Genomic DNA, 17,449 nt, shown 5'->3' on the forward strand with positions numbered 1-17,449 from the left:
GAATTATGTGGGGTGAGCCATTCATTCATCCCCACTCACATTCTTGCTGTAGTCAAATATATACTGCATTCATGTAAAATCACATAAATCAAATGGAAGGTGTGTGCATTATGTTTCTGTCAGTTTCTGTAGGGGGGTGGCATAGCTACCCATCTGGAATAGGTTAAGGCTATTAGCGTCTTGGATTGTTTGTGTGCATTCTCTCTCACCAACCTACTCATAACCCCTTTCATGGATTGGTTCAGCATAACACACACTCCTGAAAATATTTAGACTGAGTTATACAGTTCAACAAAGATTTATTTCTGAACACACTAAAAAAGCTACTTGCGAATTCCCTTTCAAATGGAAAAAGAAAGAACTGTAGGTTGTAATATTTAGTCTGAGACACAGAATTGATGTATTGAATTAGCTCTGCTTCTTGAACGAAATGAATCTACAGAGCCCTAATTATGCAGAAGTTTCTAGCAACTGAGTCATTTTGACCATTGTATCTAGTCTTATTGCCCCCACATCCAGAAAGGAGACTCAGAACACCTTATTAAGTACAGTGGTACCTCTGGTTGTGAATGGGATCCGTTCCAGAGGTCCGGCCATATCCTGAAGTTTTCGCAACCGGAGGGACCGCTTCTGCGCATGCGCACATGGCGGTAGGCCACTTCTGCGCATGCGGCGAAACACTTCGGGGTTTGCCGCTTTCGCAGGCAGCCCGAGGGTAACATAACCCAAGGTTCCACTGGAGTTAAAAAGTTTTATTTATTTAATGTCTACTAAGTGTGACCAGTGGGGAGTGGAGTTTGTGGCCTGGCGTGGGGCCCCGCTGCCCTTGTGGAGCCTTGCTGTGCCATACCCTTGGGCTGGGCACCGCCCACCCACAGTCACTGTGGAGCACCCTGGGTTCCTGCCAAACCCAAATTTGAATGGGCCAATCTGCGGCAGCCGGGGGGGGCAGGTTCAGGAGAGAGGATCAGAGGGGAAATACGCTCCACTCCACTCCTAATCTTTAAAGGGGGCCTGAGCCAGTGGCAGGAGTGCACTTGGCCCCAGAGGATCAGAGCATTTTCCGTAGTGTAGTGGTTATCACGTTCGACTGACATGCAAATGGTCCCTGGTTCGTAATCAGGTGAAAACAGAGTAAGATTTTTCATTGTAAAAATCAACAGAGCTATCTGCAACGTGATTCTGTGTCTTGGCGGCTGAGTGATTAGACATCCGGACATTAAATCTGTCAGACAATACCTCAGGGCGGCAGTGAATTAAGGCCTTATCTTTCCTTACCTGCCCACACTGAGTGTGAAACAGCCAAATAATACTAAGTCAACATCAAATTTTCTACAGTGTGGAGGAATTCTCTACATGTCCATTCGGGGTTCCCCCAGAATTACTACTCAGTCTCATAAAAAGCAAATGGCCAAAGCCCAGACTATAGAGGGAGGGTGCTGAAAATGGGCACAGAGGGAGAAAGGAGGATGGATCGGCTAGTCTGACCTCTCTGATTAGACAGATGCCCCCATATGGCTCACAGCCACCTCCCAGAGGAAGATACGACATTGAGACCCTTTCCCCTAGGAGGGGAGGGAGGAAACTCACCTCTGCCAAGGACAGGAGCAGAACAATCAGGATGCCGTGTAATCTCTAGAAATCATTAAAGGTAAATTAATTATGATGAGCGCTTTATAACAAAACCATTACTCTTATTTATTCCTCAAATGGTGAACATTTCAGTATAGTGAATCCCCACCACAAAATATCCAGATGTTTTGGATGAAGAAATACGGCAGATTCCAGTTCCCGGAGTCTGCCACTGGTATTGCTGGGACAAACCACTAAATCTGTCACAAAATTCCACTTTAGACAGATTTCAGTGGCAATTCTACAAACATTTAACCTCTAAACATATGGTGACCACCACATTTTATTGCACTTTGAACTGCAACCACATGCCATAGAGATCCAACTACACAATACTCGCAAAAGACACTGTGCAGGTGGGGGAATCGTAATCTGAATCCATCCCATGCTGAAGTACAGAAAGAATTAACTATTAAAAGGGAATGTTTTCTCTATCAGATTCTGGCTCATCAACTTACTGCAGAAAGTGGTGGCTTTATACTGAAAGTGGTATACATGAATAGCAGTTAACCAGGGAAGGTTCTCCCTCATTAAAAAAGTGTTTAACCTATGTGGCAATCCTCTTATGTTCAGCCTACGCACAGAAGCATGGCTTCTTTCCAGCCCATAGTTCATGGGAGTGGAAATGCCACATATATAGGGGATGGCTCAGGGGGTTAATAAAACTAATGTATTTTTTCCTTTTCATATAAATTAGCCCAAGGTGTTAACTAATAGAATCCAGGCAGTGATCATAAACAGATTATGCTAATAAATGCCAAACCAAGAGTGTGTGGCTCTATGTAATTGGAGAGAACAAATATTTCAGCACAGCTAGCCCTGAAATTGCCTAGGTGTATGAAGTAACTTGTTGAATTTCCACAAACCTATATAAATACTGTTGAGAAAGATATGCCAATTCCGGCGCTTTGGTTATATGAGCTCTGAAACAGAGCACTGCTTATCAGTAAGGCTCCTGAACTATCAGCACCCTTGCTGGGAAAGATTTATGGCTAACCTTTGCTAGGTTGGTGGCAAATAACAGTGGGGAAATGTTTCTTACAGAACAGGCAGTCAGGTGGCTCAACATGAAATTAGATATGTTTCCAGACTTAGCAGGTAGCTGTAGGTCTGATTGAAATTCGGGATCTCAAATAACAAAAGAAAGAAAGACTCAGTACCTGGTGTATGGTCTTGCCACTGAAAAGCCGCTGTGATGTTTTCAGCACTACATGCACTTCAGAGGAACAGCATGGCTTTGATTCGGTGTGGTATGTTGGTACAGCACGAGGCCTTCCACTCCTAGGAAGCAGAGCAAATGATATAATTCTCACAAGTGCATTACTGAACATCAGCCTCCCTCTTTCAAGTGTCCTTCAACTGCTTTGGTGGATCCAAGCTTATAAATAAACATCCCTTAAATGACCACGACATTTGTATTTCTGTCTTCAGTATCCCAGGGCGTCTCTCTGTTGTGCCAAACAGCTTTAGAATGGAAACAAAACCAAGAGAACTCCAGTTCTTATATGAAAACATGAATTTCATACTGCAGCTATGGGAAAGTTCAAGCCATATGACACCTTTTTGCAGAAAGTGCCTTGCTAAAGAGTCAGTGATAATTGGAAATGATACATTACTATCTCAGTCTGATGTTTTACAGAGGAGATATGTTGACCTCCATCCATCTTTGGGAACAACAGTGGGAGACTGTGTGATCTTGCATGATTGCACGATGCACGGGGATGCTCAGCTAGCCTGCTAAGCCAGCTCTGCTCCCACTTCCTTCTCTTCAACTAGCATGGAACAAGGAAAGTACAATCCACTATAACCTTTGCCAAATAGGAAAAAGTCAACTTTTGGAGGAGGTCAAGCAGCAGGGAGGTCTCAATGGTGCATATGAATGGGGGACAGTTCAGTTTGCATTTAAAAGCAAACCTATCTAAATATGTGAAGCGAAACACAGCCATCCTTCAGAATTCACTCTTCTCTGAATTTAAGCAAGTAGTTCTCAAGCCGAGTAACGTGTAGAAAAGTACGGTACATATGGATGTGCATGAAAATGAATATATTAGTGGAAATAACATACAAAAAGTCATTATATTCAGGGAAATAGAGTTGCAGAAAACACATATACTATTCTTCAGAAAAAAATGTGTAATATTAGGAGAAATTTACACTAAGATACTGCTCAATATTCATGATAATATTTTTTATTGCAAAGTGAGGTGGAAATGTGCAGCACACTGAACGAAAAATTGGAAAAATGAGAAACTGAGAATTTGACCAATTTGTCCACGTCCCTACTAGTCAATGAGACATTATTTCCTTTCCCTGTGTGTCATTTCCATGGTCCTCAGCAGGAAATGATGCTCCTGAGCATTTCCTGCCTTTTGCAGCTCCTCCCAGCTGCTAGTTATCTCTCACATAAAATCAGCAGAAAGCATGAAACCAATATAAGCAGCACGAAAGCAACATTTATTCTAATACGCCACCACAGGATCTGTTTGATGAAGGCTGCCCTCGGAAATAAATAGTAACGGGAATATGATAGCATAATGTAAAACTAGCCTAAAAACTACCGAGAGGGAAAAATGCTAAGTGGCAGACATGCGAAATGCACCATAAAGACCCAAACAAAATTATGAATGAACAGATTGGAAAGCATCTCAGACCGATGATGGACTGTACTGTCCATCCATACTAGACAGGAAGAGCTCTTCTGCTTGCCACATGAGAAATGGAATATGTAACTAGGCTCTAAATCAACAAGGCATAATTCCGATCAAACATGGTTAGGTTCAGGCTGCAAGTCACAGTTGAGGACATTGTCTGCCGTGTTTTAGCATCATGGACATGGGTTAGTTTAAACTCTGAATTGCAGTTTTCTTTTGAAACACTGAGATGCACTTCTTTATACATTTATATGAAGTGGCACAATATACTGCCTGATTTTAGATCTCCTTCTGCAGTAGTAAATGGTGCCCAGGTGCTAGTGTGTCATATGGAAACTGTGATAAACTACTAGTGGTAATTGGGTTCACTCTAAGTATGGCACTTGCATTATCCTGGAAAGGAACTGTGAATAACATTGGTTGTTTCTGCATACTGATTTACACATATGAAATTGCTGGAGCTCGAGAAGAGACTTCAAAATATGTAGGCGTACTAAATCAGTATGCAAAAATTGCCTATTAAGAATAAAAAAATATGTCTCAAACCAAATATAGTCCTTGAATATATAGAAGTATGTAACCATATATCTTTAAGTGTACAGAACCTTGCAGAAAGTATCTAGGTTACAAAAATATCAGCCTCTCTGTATGAAGTATTTCCATCAATTCGCAAGTGTGTGCATATTCCCCCTGCATGCTAGTCTCCTGAATTTTGAAACTTCCCATATAGCTCCAGCCACCACTGAAAATAAGTTCAACTGTGGGTGCTCAGACTTTGAAAATTTCAATAGCTTAGCATGTCATAGCAGGACGTAGTCCAAATCATATGCCAACATATGCATTTTTTCTGTGGGATGTTGGGGAGGGGTGAGTGATTCTACAGTGACATGCATGGAAGGATACAGAAGAAAGACAGACGTCCTAGAAGAAGAAGAAGAGTTTGGATTTGATATCCCGCTTTATCACTACCCGAAGGAGTCTCAAAGCGGCTCACATTCTCCTTTCCCTTCCTCCCCCACAACAAACACTCTGTGAGGTGAGTGGGGCTGAGAGACTTCAGAGAAGTGTGACTGGCCCAAGGTCACCCAGCAGCTGCAGGTGGAGGAGTGGAGACGCGAACCCGGTTCCCCAGATTATTAGACTACCTCTCTTAACCACTACACCACACTGGTCCTACTGGGTCCAGAAGCTGTCCCTTGTGCAAAATGAAGCATCTAGGCTAGGCAACCTGAGATATTAGATACCTAATATTGGCCTGGTCAATAAGATCTGTTAGTGAGTCCCTATTAATTGTCCTACAGCCTTCAGAGATTTGTCTTGCTAAAGGGGGGGGGGAGAGAAGAGAAGTCTCTCCCTCATAATGTCCTGGCATTCTGTGTGACTCTCAAACTGCGCAAGAAGAGGGCTGAGGCTTAGCCAAATGATAATGTAGGTGCACAAAGGCTAGGCTTCAAGACTGTCGAAAAGGGATAGGGAAATTTTGGTCATCCAGATATTTCTGGGCTCTGACTCTCACCATAGTCACTGGGACTTAGAGGAGATGCAGGGGCGTCTTACCCATAGAGCCTAGTGGCACAGGGCACCAAGTTCTGGAGGGCGCCAGAGAAGAGGTGGAGGCTGGACGCGGCATCTCCTGGTATCAGCTCGCCGCCCTCACCTGCCTCCGCCACATTGCGTCGAATCAGTGCAATGCCCGGAGCCTCTGTCTGCTGGCCACCGCGGCACAAAGCGTCCAGCTGAGCCGGGAGGCGCCGCGTCCAGCCTCCGTCTCTTCCCCGCCAGAGGAGCCACCCTCCAGCTGCTGCCCGCCTCCTCCAGCCCCACCATGGCAGTGCTGTCCTCCCTAAAAAAAGGTAGACAACTCTGGGAAACGGGGGGCGCAGAGGGAACTTTGCACCACAGCGCCGGATATGCTTAAGACAGCCCTGAGGAGATGGAGTCACTTGCATGAGTGAATTTGCACAAAGCTTAACTGTTCTTATACATTAAGGTTTTTTAAATTTGATTTTAGAAAAATCCGTATTGTAACAATATATTACGTTACAGTGCTTTATGCAACACCCTTCCTTTCATTTGGAAAAGAGATGGGACCTGCTGACCCAGATTTCTCACTCAAAAACAATAAATTTAACTGTGAATTGATCCTGCAACAAATGCATCTTTTTATTTTTAAAACTTTTAAGGTGCTGTTTGAATGTTTCCCACGCATTTCCCACATTATAAGAGTAATCATAATCACTGACCCTGTTTTTCTTTCCCATTATTTCCTTCTCATTGCATTGCATTCCTTTCCTTTGCTAGTTCAATTTTTCATGATATTCTCTCATGTAACGGGAGGGCGGTTCATACTAAATATGAACACTTCTTTCCCCACAGAGACTTGCAGAGTGTGAAGAAGAGAAGAAAACCTATTTCCTTTGGAGTGTTTGTTAGCTCCTTTTATGTCCTCTGCCTAATAGATGTGCTACTAACAATGAATTAATCTTACCACTATTTAATGTGAAAATTACTATATCTTGTTTTCTATCACCTGTATGTTGGAGTTGACCCAGCCATTTCATCTCACAATGGATTTAACTTTTTAAAGGAAAGAAATCAAATGTTCTATTTAAGCACTATAAATTAATTAAATTTGTGACTCAGATTGGTGTTCTCAGTTTCCCAGCAGGACACTGGTGCTTTGTGATGATTTTTATCCTAAACTAAAGCATCTCTCACCACATTTTTAAATTTAAAAACATTTTAATACAACCAGGAAAAAAATAAAATGGAGAACAAGAATAGTAAGTATTATTTAAATTTATATGCCACCCTCCATCCAAAGATCACAGAGCAATTTGCAAAATAAAAATACAAAATGATACAGATATAAAGATACAATGACACAATAAACATCCTTAAAACAAATACTGTGGTACCTTGGTTCTCAAATTTAACCTTTTCCGGAAGTCCATTCTAAAACCAAAGTGTTCCAAAACCAAGGCGTGCTTTCCCATAGAAAGTAATGCAAAACGGATTAATCTGTTCCAGACTTTTAAAACCAACCCCTAAAACAGCAATTTAACATCTATTTTACTATCTAACAAGACCGTTGATCCATAAAATGAAAGCAATAATCAATGTACTTACCTGCACTGATGATAGTGATTGTTTGGATGGGGGGGGGGCTTTTATCCATTTCTGCAGTCACACAATCAATCTATCAGTAGCTGAACTGGGTTCCACACAGTCACAAAAACAAATGAACCGAAAAAGCCTCAAAAACGCAAAATAAATAGCAAAAACCAATGTGGCAAGCTTAATCCATGCCAGAAGTCTGTTTGTCTTCCGAAATGCTTGAAAACCAAGGCACAGCTTCTGATTGGTGCAGATGCTCCGCAAACAATAGCCGACAACCGCGTTGGATGTTCAGCTTCTGAAAAACGTTCAAAAACCGGAACACACACTTCCCGGTTTTTGGCGCTTGGGAACCAAGGTGTTTGAATACCAAGGCGTTTGAGAACCAAGGTACCACTGTACATCTTCACCAAGCGGTATGGATGAGGCCATCATAGCTGTCAGCAATGGGTGAGAGATCCAGCTTTGTATAGCTTTCAGAAAGCAAGCAAGCAAGGAGTCCCCTTTAGAAATGGGAAACATGGCTTTACAAGCCACAGAAAGAAGCAGAATAGCCATGATCCAGCCAAAGTTGTATCAGTTACTCCATAAGGGGAGAATTCAAGGCGGAGAATTCAAGGGTTGCCATATTTCAAAAAGCAGCTGGGCGGAAATAATGTTACATGCCAGCTTCAGGACTGCAATACCTTTTCCCATGTTCCAAAGCTTCCCCCAACTGGCCCCCTTTTGCCACAGTCACCAGCCTACACCATCTCTTGCAGTAGTCCTACCTCTTTGAGCTTGGCTAACATTCAAAGATCACAATGTCTGTCAAAAAGAACGTGGACAGCCTGATCCTCAGCTTGTGGAGTCCAGCTTCCAAGCCAACCATCACAGCAAAGTTCACAAACTTTCCAAACACAGCCCATTACATTCACTTCACACTAAGCCAGGCTTCCTCAACCTCGGACCTCCAGATGTTTTGAGACTACAATTCCCATCATCCCTGACCACTGGTCCTGCTAGCTAGGGATCATGGGAGTTGTAGGCCAAAAACATCTGGAGGGCCGAGGCTGAGGAAGCCTGCACTTAGCTTTCTGGTGGTACATCTCCCTCTCACCCTGTCCGAGTAACATAGGAGGACTAGACAGATGTATAAGCCTAGCCTATAAAAGCACACCAAATTAGACAAATTATGTATATCCAACAAAAATAATAATGAAAGCCTTGATTCTGTCCTCACGGATATGAGTTGTACAATTCTTTTTGCCTTCATCACTGTTCCTCTTTTCCTGTTTCTAGATCATTAAACTTACTAAGCTTTGAATGAAGGTTTTGTTTAGCTTCTAAAACATTTCATGGCGTTCCTGTTAGCAAGCTGGTAGGGAAGATCAAACCAAATATTTTGAATTCGCTTTTGAAGAAGTATTATTATAGGTGAAAAAAAAATACAGGGGCTGGAGATAATGTGAATTGCACTGATTATACCTTCAATACCACCATTCAAAGTGTTTTGAAATGCTGGCTAGTAGGAGGTTTGCACCTCTGCTGTTGAAAGGATTACATAATATCTGCTTGTAGCCAATGATGCTGCTGAACATGATGCTGAACATATTGTCTATAGATAACTACAAGGAGGATCTGAACATGTCAATGCAGAAAGGAAGCATGATTCAGAGCAATTCCATGGAGATAAAACTTTGGTATAGACTGATCTAGGAACAAATATACATTTTACTAATCTTTTCTTTACTTGCATTCTTAAAAGATGCATACAGAAGTTCCTGGAAACAACAGAAGATGCACACAGAAATAGTATTTTGACAGAGGAGGGCCGTGCTACAAAAAAGAAGAAACAATTTGGTGTCTAGGACTGCTGAACAGCCAATAATGATTCCAATTTCCTTAAGATTTTGTGCTCAGAAAGTACCGGTAGCCACACGGGGGGGAACCCACCTCATGTGGGTAATATGTGCCAACAGCATCACATATTCTCCAACAAGTCTGATTAATGGTATCATGAACATATGAACATATGAACATATGAACACACCAGTGTACAGTGGTACCTCGGGTTACAGACGCTTCAGGTTACAGACGCTTCAGGTTACAGACTCCGCTAACCTGGAGGTAGTACCTCGGGTTAAGAGCTTTGTTTCAGGATGAGAACAGAAATCGTGCAGCGGCAGTGGGAGGCCCCGTTAGCTAAAGTGGTACCTCAGGTTAAGAACGGACCTCCAGAACGAATTAAGTTCTTAACCAGAGGTACCACTGTATAGTACCATCTATGGATGATTTTAGTGGAATTATCTCATACCAATACAGAGAAAAGCAGCTTAGTGTACCAATTTTTATTCCAAACGATGTCATCCAAGGTCTCACTCAAATCGACTTCGCATCCTTTAACTGCCTCACGTGGGGCAGCCTAAATGGCTGTTCCAAACAATGGCAGAAGTTTGAGTAAAGCAGCGGTGGGGAGACAGTGAGAGGAAAATGGCAATTTTAAACAACAGCAAAAGTTTGAGTAAGGAGAGATGGAGGAACACTGTGGGATTATTGTCTTTTTATTTAAAAACAACAACCAAAAACAAGTCTCAACAAAGAAATAGGAGAGATGTGTACAACATAAAAGCTAACACCAAAAAGTAAACACAGCAGAGCCTTTTCCAAACGCCCTTCTTAGGATTATTAGAGTGCGGTAATCAGGGTTAGAACGGATAAACCTTAACATTTTGACTGCCTTTCTAGAACTGCAAGAACAATGTGTGTGTATTGTGGTGGTTGGTATTAAGAACTTGGCAGGAAACGATAAATGGGCAGATGGCCAAAATTTAGCATGGATCACAAGTTGTTCAAGCCTTATTTAGCAAATTCACATAAGTTGCTGGACATAACTTACAAGAAGATGTTTCATTCCAAGGATTGCAAAAAAGGCGTATGTGGGTGGGTGGATAGACAGATGATAGATGGTATGACAATGTCCAAGATTCACTGTTTCTGTTGGTAACTCATGGAAGACAGTTTGAGAGACAATATAAATGGCATTGTTTAATTAAAATTCAAATATCATACATCTGTAATGTCAAATATAGATCAAAACTATGTTATAGGACAAAGATGTTAACTAATTAGCAAGTAAAAGAATGCAAAGCAAATGCATAACAATTCTTCAGGGAATTTGCATATATGACCAATTTCCCTCCGGGGGTAGTCTACAAAGCATTGTTCTGAAGATCAAAGGAATAAATTAGCATCAATATCTATATTGTTTATAGCTGAAATGCAAAAAAAAAAAAAAAAAAAAAAAAAGAGCTGTGGGAAATCCCAACTATTTCTGACCTGAAATCAACAATTCATGGTCTTGCTGTCCTGAAGAATGTCAAGAGGCGGCTTAGTGGGAATATGGTCAGTGCTGAATACCCAGCAAAACTGTTCTTCATTTCATCATACTATTTCTCGGCCTACTTGCAGAGGTTATGATGGGATGTTAAGGAATCCATATTCTGGATGCACGCCAGACTAAGAACACGGGAGCCCTGATGGATTAAACAAATGTTTCATCTAGTCCAGCCTTCTTTTCCCAGAGGTGGCAATGAACTCTCCCTGATCTTTGTCCCAGCATCTGATGTCTGAAGGCATTCCACCTCTGAACAATTCAGTGCTCATAGGAGATTTGCACTTCAACTATGACTGGGTTAAGTCAGTCAGAGAATTACTTATTTTATTAGGGCTTTTATTCATTAGTCACACTTAAAGCGGCTATTGTTTTTGAATTATTTCTGGATGTAAATTTAAGGGGTGCATAAATTGCTTTTGATTTGGTATACAGATGACATTGTTAAAAGAATGAGGGTGTGACATATCCTCTCTCTCTCTCTCTCACACACACACAAACACACAGAGTCATTGTTTAATGTCTGAAAAAAAGTCCTACAAAGATTGCTAATTATTTTGTCATTTTCGGGTTGGTCCTAATAAAGGCATTATTCCAATGATATTTTGATTTTTTTAAAAAAAATCTTGATGGACCAGTGGAGCTTCAGACATTAGATCCAATGGTAGCATGAGCATAAGGCAGGTCACAGAATCAGTCTTTTCTTCTTTAAGGGACCATCTGGAGCAGTGGGAACTGCTGAACAGAGATGCAGTGAAAGAGAGGTGGAGGGTTCTTGTACAAATGGAAATTCTGCTAGCATTACCAGTACATTTCTGAGCACAATTGAAAGTGTTGGTGCTGACTTTTAAAGCCCTAAACGACCTCGGCCTAGTATACCTGAAGGAGCGTCTCCACCCCCATCGTTCAGCCTGGACACTGAGATCCAGCTCCAAAGGCCTTCTGGCGGTTCCCTCACTGCGAGAAGTGAGGTTACAGGGAACCAGGCACAGGGCCTTCTCGGTAGTGGCGCCTGTCCTGTGGAACGCCCTCCCTTCAGTTGTCAAGTAGATAAACAACTACAGTGGAACCTCGGGTTGTGGACGTAATCCGTGATGGAGGCACGTCTACAACCTGCAGCGTTGGCATTTTGAAGTGCTGCGTCTGTGCCGGCACAATTTGGCACATCTGCGCATGCATGAGCAGCGAAACCAAGAAGTAACCCATTCCAGTACTTCCGGGATTCCCACAGTCTGCAACCCGAAAACACGTAACCTGAAGCATCCGTAACATGAGGTATGACTGTATATGACATTTAGAAGACACCTGAAGGCTGTCCTGTTTAGGGAAGTTTTAAATGACTGATATTTTGATGTATTTTTAATCTTTTGTTGGAAGCCGCCCAGAGTGGCTGGAGAAACCCAGCCAGATGGGTGGGGTAGAAATAGTAAATTATTATTATATATAAGATATCAATCAAATCAAAAGTTAAGAATGGAGTGAAAGTATTTCGAAGATTATATGTCAAAATATTGTTCTAAAAATGACATGTTAATAGGCTTCGATTAAAAAATGTAAGCAATAACAAAACCAGTAATGAAAGAAGGAAAAATCAGAATTTAACAAAAATAATTTATTATAGAATAATAAATAATTTATTATAGAATGCAAGGGGGGAAAAGGTAGAAAGAAATATAAAGAAGTCGAGTTGCTATGGAGGGAAGTAGAGGGTGGGTGGTGGGTTTTATAATTAAGCGTATAATTATGCAGCTCTTGTAATTCAGATATTATATTTATGTGAGGGAATCATTGGGAATTTTGGTTATTATGTATATATGTTAAGTTTCAATAAAGATCTTTGAAAATTAAAAGAATAAAAATAAAAATAAATTATTATTATTATATTACTATTATAGCATAAGATCGCTCTTCCTAGTTTTGCTGCTGTGCCACCCACACCACAGCATCCCTTAACTAGGTTGTGTGGCGGGAGTGCAAAGCAGCGATCAGTTCTGGTGAGATCTCGCCAAAATCTCACAAGATCTCGCATGCTTCATGAGATCTTGTGAGATTTCAGTGAGACCTTGCACAATTTGGGGGAGATCTTATCAGAAACTGGTACCAGTGCCAGCAGCGCTTCTCCGTGGGTGGTGGAGGGTTGTGGGGTACCCACAGGGGCACTGCCTTGGGGTCTTTCGTCACTCAAGGTGGCTGCTTCACCCCATCTCATGGATAGGTCAGCTCTGATCCCACTGCAGCACCATGCAACACAGAAGTGAGTCAGGGGACCCATTAACCCCCTGGAAAGGGTTTTTTGGGCAGTATGGTGGTCTCCAGAGGAGTTGGTTGAGTTTCCTTCCACTTGCACAACTATTAGATGCAATTCTTAGTTTTATAAAGAGATATTGGCTTTGAAGCTTCAATTTTCTGTCATATTCCATTGAAAAATATTGAATTCTTTCTCCGAAGAATTTGTTTTCTTTCAAATTCACATTTGAAAGGAGAATATCTACGAGGCTCAGCCATTCTTTTCCCATAACAAAATGTTTGCAGTTTTGGAGAAGTGCTGCACTGCTTAAATCACCGTGCATTTCTGCCGCAGTCGATCATTTAATACAACAAGTGGAAGTAGCTCATCACCTTTTCTAAAACATTTCAGAAGGAAGGGTGACACCCTATTCAAATGGAAGACTGGGAAAGATTATGGAAAAAAGATTTACAATTCACAGCATACTATTCATTAAAGGAAAATTGCTTGAAAATGGTTTATAGGTGGTATGTGACACCTAATAAATTGGCAAAAAATTATAAGACAAATACAAACACATGTTGGAGATGCAACCAAGGGGAGGGAACCCTAATCCATATGTGGTGGATGTTAGGATTCTTGCCCCGTGCTTGCAGTTATGGGATTGTTTTTATCACATGACAGTGTATGTTTTCATTCCACATAATGAGAAGTGATGGAGACAGGATGTTTTTATTACTGTGTTTCCGTGATGTAGGACTATTGTCATTTGTTTCTTTCTCTTTGCTGTCTGATGAGAAAGGGGAAGGAGCTAAGTCAGAATGCTCTGAGTGTATTATATAATAATAATAATAATAATTTTTTATTTATACCCCGCCCTCCCCAGCCAAGGCCGGGCTCAGAGCGGCTTACAAGCAATAATAAAAACAAGATGAATGATTACAACTTAAAAACAAAAATAAAATACAACATTAAAATAATGGAACATTAAAATATTAAAATGTAGCCTCATCGCAGGAGAAGGGGGGGAAAAAAAAGAGAGAGGGAGGGAGGGAATCAAATTGGCTCCAAGCCAAAGGCCAGGCGAAACAACTCTGTCTTACAGGCCCTGCGGAAAGAAATCAGATCCTGCCGGGTCCTGGTCTCATGAGGCAGAGCGTTCCACCAGACGGGAGCCAGAGTTGAAAAGGACCTGGCTCTGGTTGAAGCCAATCTAACTTCCTTAGGGCCCGGGACCACTAGGGTGTTGCTATTTATGGACCTTGAGGCTCTCTGTGGGGCATACCAGGAGAGGCGGTCCCGTAGGTACGAGGGTCCTAGACCGTGAAGAGCTTTAAAGGTCAAAAGCAGCACCTTAAATCTGACCCTGTACTCCACCGGGAGCCAGTGCAGCTTGAAAAGCACTGGGTGAATATGCTCCCATGGCAGAGACCCCGTGAGGAGCCTCACTGCAGCATTTTGCACCCGCTGGAGTTTCTGGGACAGCTTCAAGGGCAGCCCCGCGTAGAGCGAATTACAGTAGTCGAGCCTGGAGATGACCGTCTCATGGATTACTGTGGCCAAGTCGGGGCGGGAAAGGTAAGGGACCAACTGCTTGATGCGGTGAAGGTGGAAAAATGTTGCCTTGGCTGTTGCTGTAACCTGCGCCTCCATGGAAAGGGAGGCGTCAAGGATTACACCCAAACTCTTAACGGAAGGCAATGGCACTAATTGGTCCCCCGCAAGAGAAGGGAGTTGGTCCCTCATCCCCATACCATCCCGACCTAGCCATAGGACCTCTGTCTTCGAAGGATTTTATTTATATGTGTAAATAAAGTAGTTTAGCAAAATGCTGCGCTACTGAGTGAGTCACGCGAACTGCCAACACTCTGCAGAATCCTGAAGTGTGCTGATGCCTCTTGGTATCAGTCGCTGTGATGTTCGGGCTGGAGAAAACATTTGAAGCTCTGACCGACCAAGAGAGAGACAACATGCCAGTCGGGCATGTGTCTCTGCCGGATTCCTACTCGCGTGTAGGACGCGATATGGGATATGAAGAAATTAAAAAAATGTTTGGGCAAACATTTAGTAAAAAACCAGAAGCTTTCCTATTGGGCATTATGACTATAAACATCTCAACGGATAAAAAAAGGGTGTTCCCTTTACATGACGACAGCAGCCAGAATATTAATAGCAAAAAACTGGAAAGGAGAGATAATACCAACTAAGGAAGAGTGGCAAAACAAAGTGTGTGAATATATGGAATTAGCTATGATGACAGAGGCAATAAGGGATCAATCGAGCCAAAGATATAAAAAGGAATGGGATTGTTTTGAAAGATATTTACGCAAGCATGTTGTCTAATGGGGAGGAAAAATATTAAGAGGGGCTGAAAAGAAATTTCACAAAGGGAGAAAGTAGTCAGGGATGAACCATTCTTTTTAATGACAATAAATAAAGTGTAAAACAACACAGTTTGGATAAAAGGGAGTATGAAGAAGCCGTAAGGAGGTGGGGAGGAAGTCAACGGAGAAAAAGAAATTTATGGTGGGAAATGTTCTTTGGTGACTGTCATAGTACTTTGAAAAGGGAAATTCAATGTATGTAAGTAAGAATATAGTATATATAATTAACAGGGAGTGGAAGAAGATTTATGCATATGTATATGTAATTTTGAAAATGCAATAACAAAAAGAAGTCAGAAGGAAATTTTACAGAAAGTTCTCTAGGGTACTTGTGAAGTAGGCATTCTAAACATTATATTCCTGTACATATATTTTGGGCCTATAAATCCTACCAGCAGCACTTGCTCCTGCTGTCCCTGGGACCAGGCTCGGAGATTACTATGGTGTTTTGCCCCTCCCACCAACTGTCCCTCTTTCCTGCCCATACAGAAATAATTCTTGACTTATTTTTGGAGGGAGCATGTCACATACAGTGGTGCCCTGCAAGACAAACGCCTCGCAAGACGGAAAACCCACTAGACGAAAGGGTTTTCCATTTTGGAGGCGCTTTGCAAAACGAATTTCCCTATGGGCTTGCTTCGCAAGACGAAAATGTCTTGCGAGTTCCTGCGGGGGTTTCGCCCTCCCCCCCCCTTTTCCTAAGCCCTAAGCCGCTTATCAGCTGATCCACTAAAAGCCGCTAAACCGCTAATAGCGCTAATCTGCTAAGCTGTCAATGGGCTTGCTTCGCAAGACGAAAAAACCACTATACGAAGAGCCTCACGGAACGGATTAATTTCGTCTTGCGAGGCACCACTGTAATCCCTAAGTTTGTCAAACTATATGTCCTATTTTAACCACACAGACAGACACACACATAAAGAGCTCTAACTATTCAGAATGTTGCCTGTTCTGCTTTAATTCTGCTGTGTTTTTTTTTATTGGCTCCAGCAACTCTCACAAGATCTGAGCTATAGGTGAAAAAATATTACCCAAAATGATCTTCAATTTACTTCTATATTTTTCCTCATGACTGTGGAGTTGCAGCCTCAGCTAGGAGCATCTGGATCTCCAAAGGCCAAATAAAGCCTTTTCCAGCTCTCCATGCTTGGGCCATGTGCCGACTCCCTGAAATTCTGCTACTCTGATCAATCCTATTTTTGCATTCCTCAAAATGGGCATATTTCCCCTGAACCAGGGGAAGCCTGAAATCTTTAGGCGAAACATAACCACAACCCTAAGACTGATCAAGAAGCAGCTGGTGGCTAGTAGCAGCAACAATCACCTTAGCTAAAAGTTTAGAAGGATCCTCCTTTTTGGAGCAGTGGAGATAAATCTAACCGGGGGGGGGGGCGGGGGGAGGAGAGAGAATCCGAGAAACTGAGGTGCAGAGCCAACTTCTAAATTTCCTTTACCACTATTGCTTCCTACAAAGAATTCGGGGGGGGGGGGAATCACTGAGTGGAATCTGCTGTGATTTTGCTTAATTCCACTTGTGAGTTAGTCAGATTAAGAGTGCCATGAGAATGTAGACTGCTAAGTAGCCAAGGATGTTTCACATGTCTTAATTACAGCATCTTTATATTTCTTCTTTATGATGTTCTGCTTCCTACCAAATTAAAGGGGGGAGGGGGAATCTCAAGGAGAAAATTCCCCAGGCAAACAAGACATATGGCTGCATCCTATCAAGCCTAAGAAGAGGAGTTCTGTTTTTTTTTACAAATGCCGTTTATTTTACAAACCACACAAGACAATCTCGTTTCAAAATTTAAAAGGAAAACCAGGGAGCTCTTTCTGCATTGCACATCCAAAGCATTGCTGAGTTGCACTCTCATGTCCTCTTTGGTTCAAATCTGATTGAGCCAAGTTGCGTGCACCAACTCTCCTCAAATACGATGCCAAAGCCATATGACCCAACGGCCTCGGAACATGTCTGTGGCTCTGCTTCCAACAAAAGTTTGGTTCTCCAGAAAGAGATGCCATGAAAATTCTTCAAAAATAATGGCCATACAGCCAAGTCTGCCCT

At 42.1% G+C, this 17,449-nt stretch overlaps 1 protein-coding gene across 9 annotated transcripts in view; it reads right to left on the reverse strand.

The window, feature by feature from the left end:
* LOC309339851 (uncharacterized protein) overlaps nucleotides 1–17,449 on the reverse strand; it is a 160,648-nt gene that overhangs the window by 129,018 nt on the left and 14,181 nt on the right. For all 9 annotated transcript variants that reach the window (XR_014155559.1, XR_014155560.1, XR_014155561.1 and 6 more), the window contains exons 2-3: nucleotides 2,793–2,913; nucleotides 1,591–1,635 (exon numbers count right to left, since the gene is read on the reverse strand). Coding sequence is in view for 3 of the 9 variants with exons in the window: in XM_081858371.1 (XP_081714497.1) it covers nucleotides 1,591–1,635; nucleotides 2,793–2,913 (166 nt within the window). In the remaining 6 variants the exon portion in view is untranslated. The remainder of the gene's footprint in view (nucleotides 1–1,590; nucleotides 1,636–2,792; nucleotides 2,914–17,449) is intronic.

The sequence above is a fragment of the Podarcis erhardii genome (assembly GCF_964252035.2).
Source record: "Podarcis erhardii genome assembly, chromosome: 4".
NCBI lineage: Eukaryota > Metazoa > Chordata > Lepidosauria > Squamata > Lacertidae > Podarcis > Podarcis erhardii.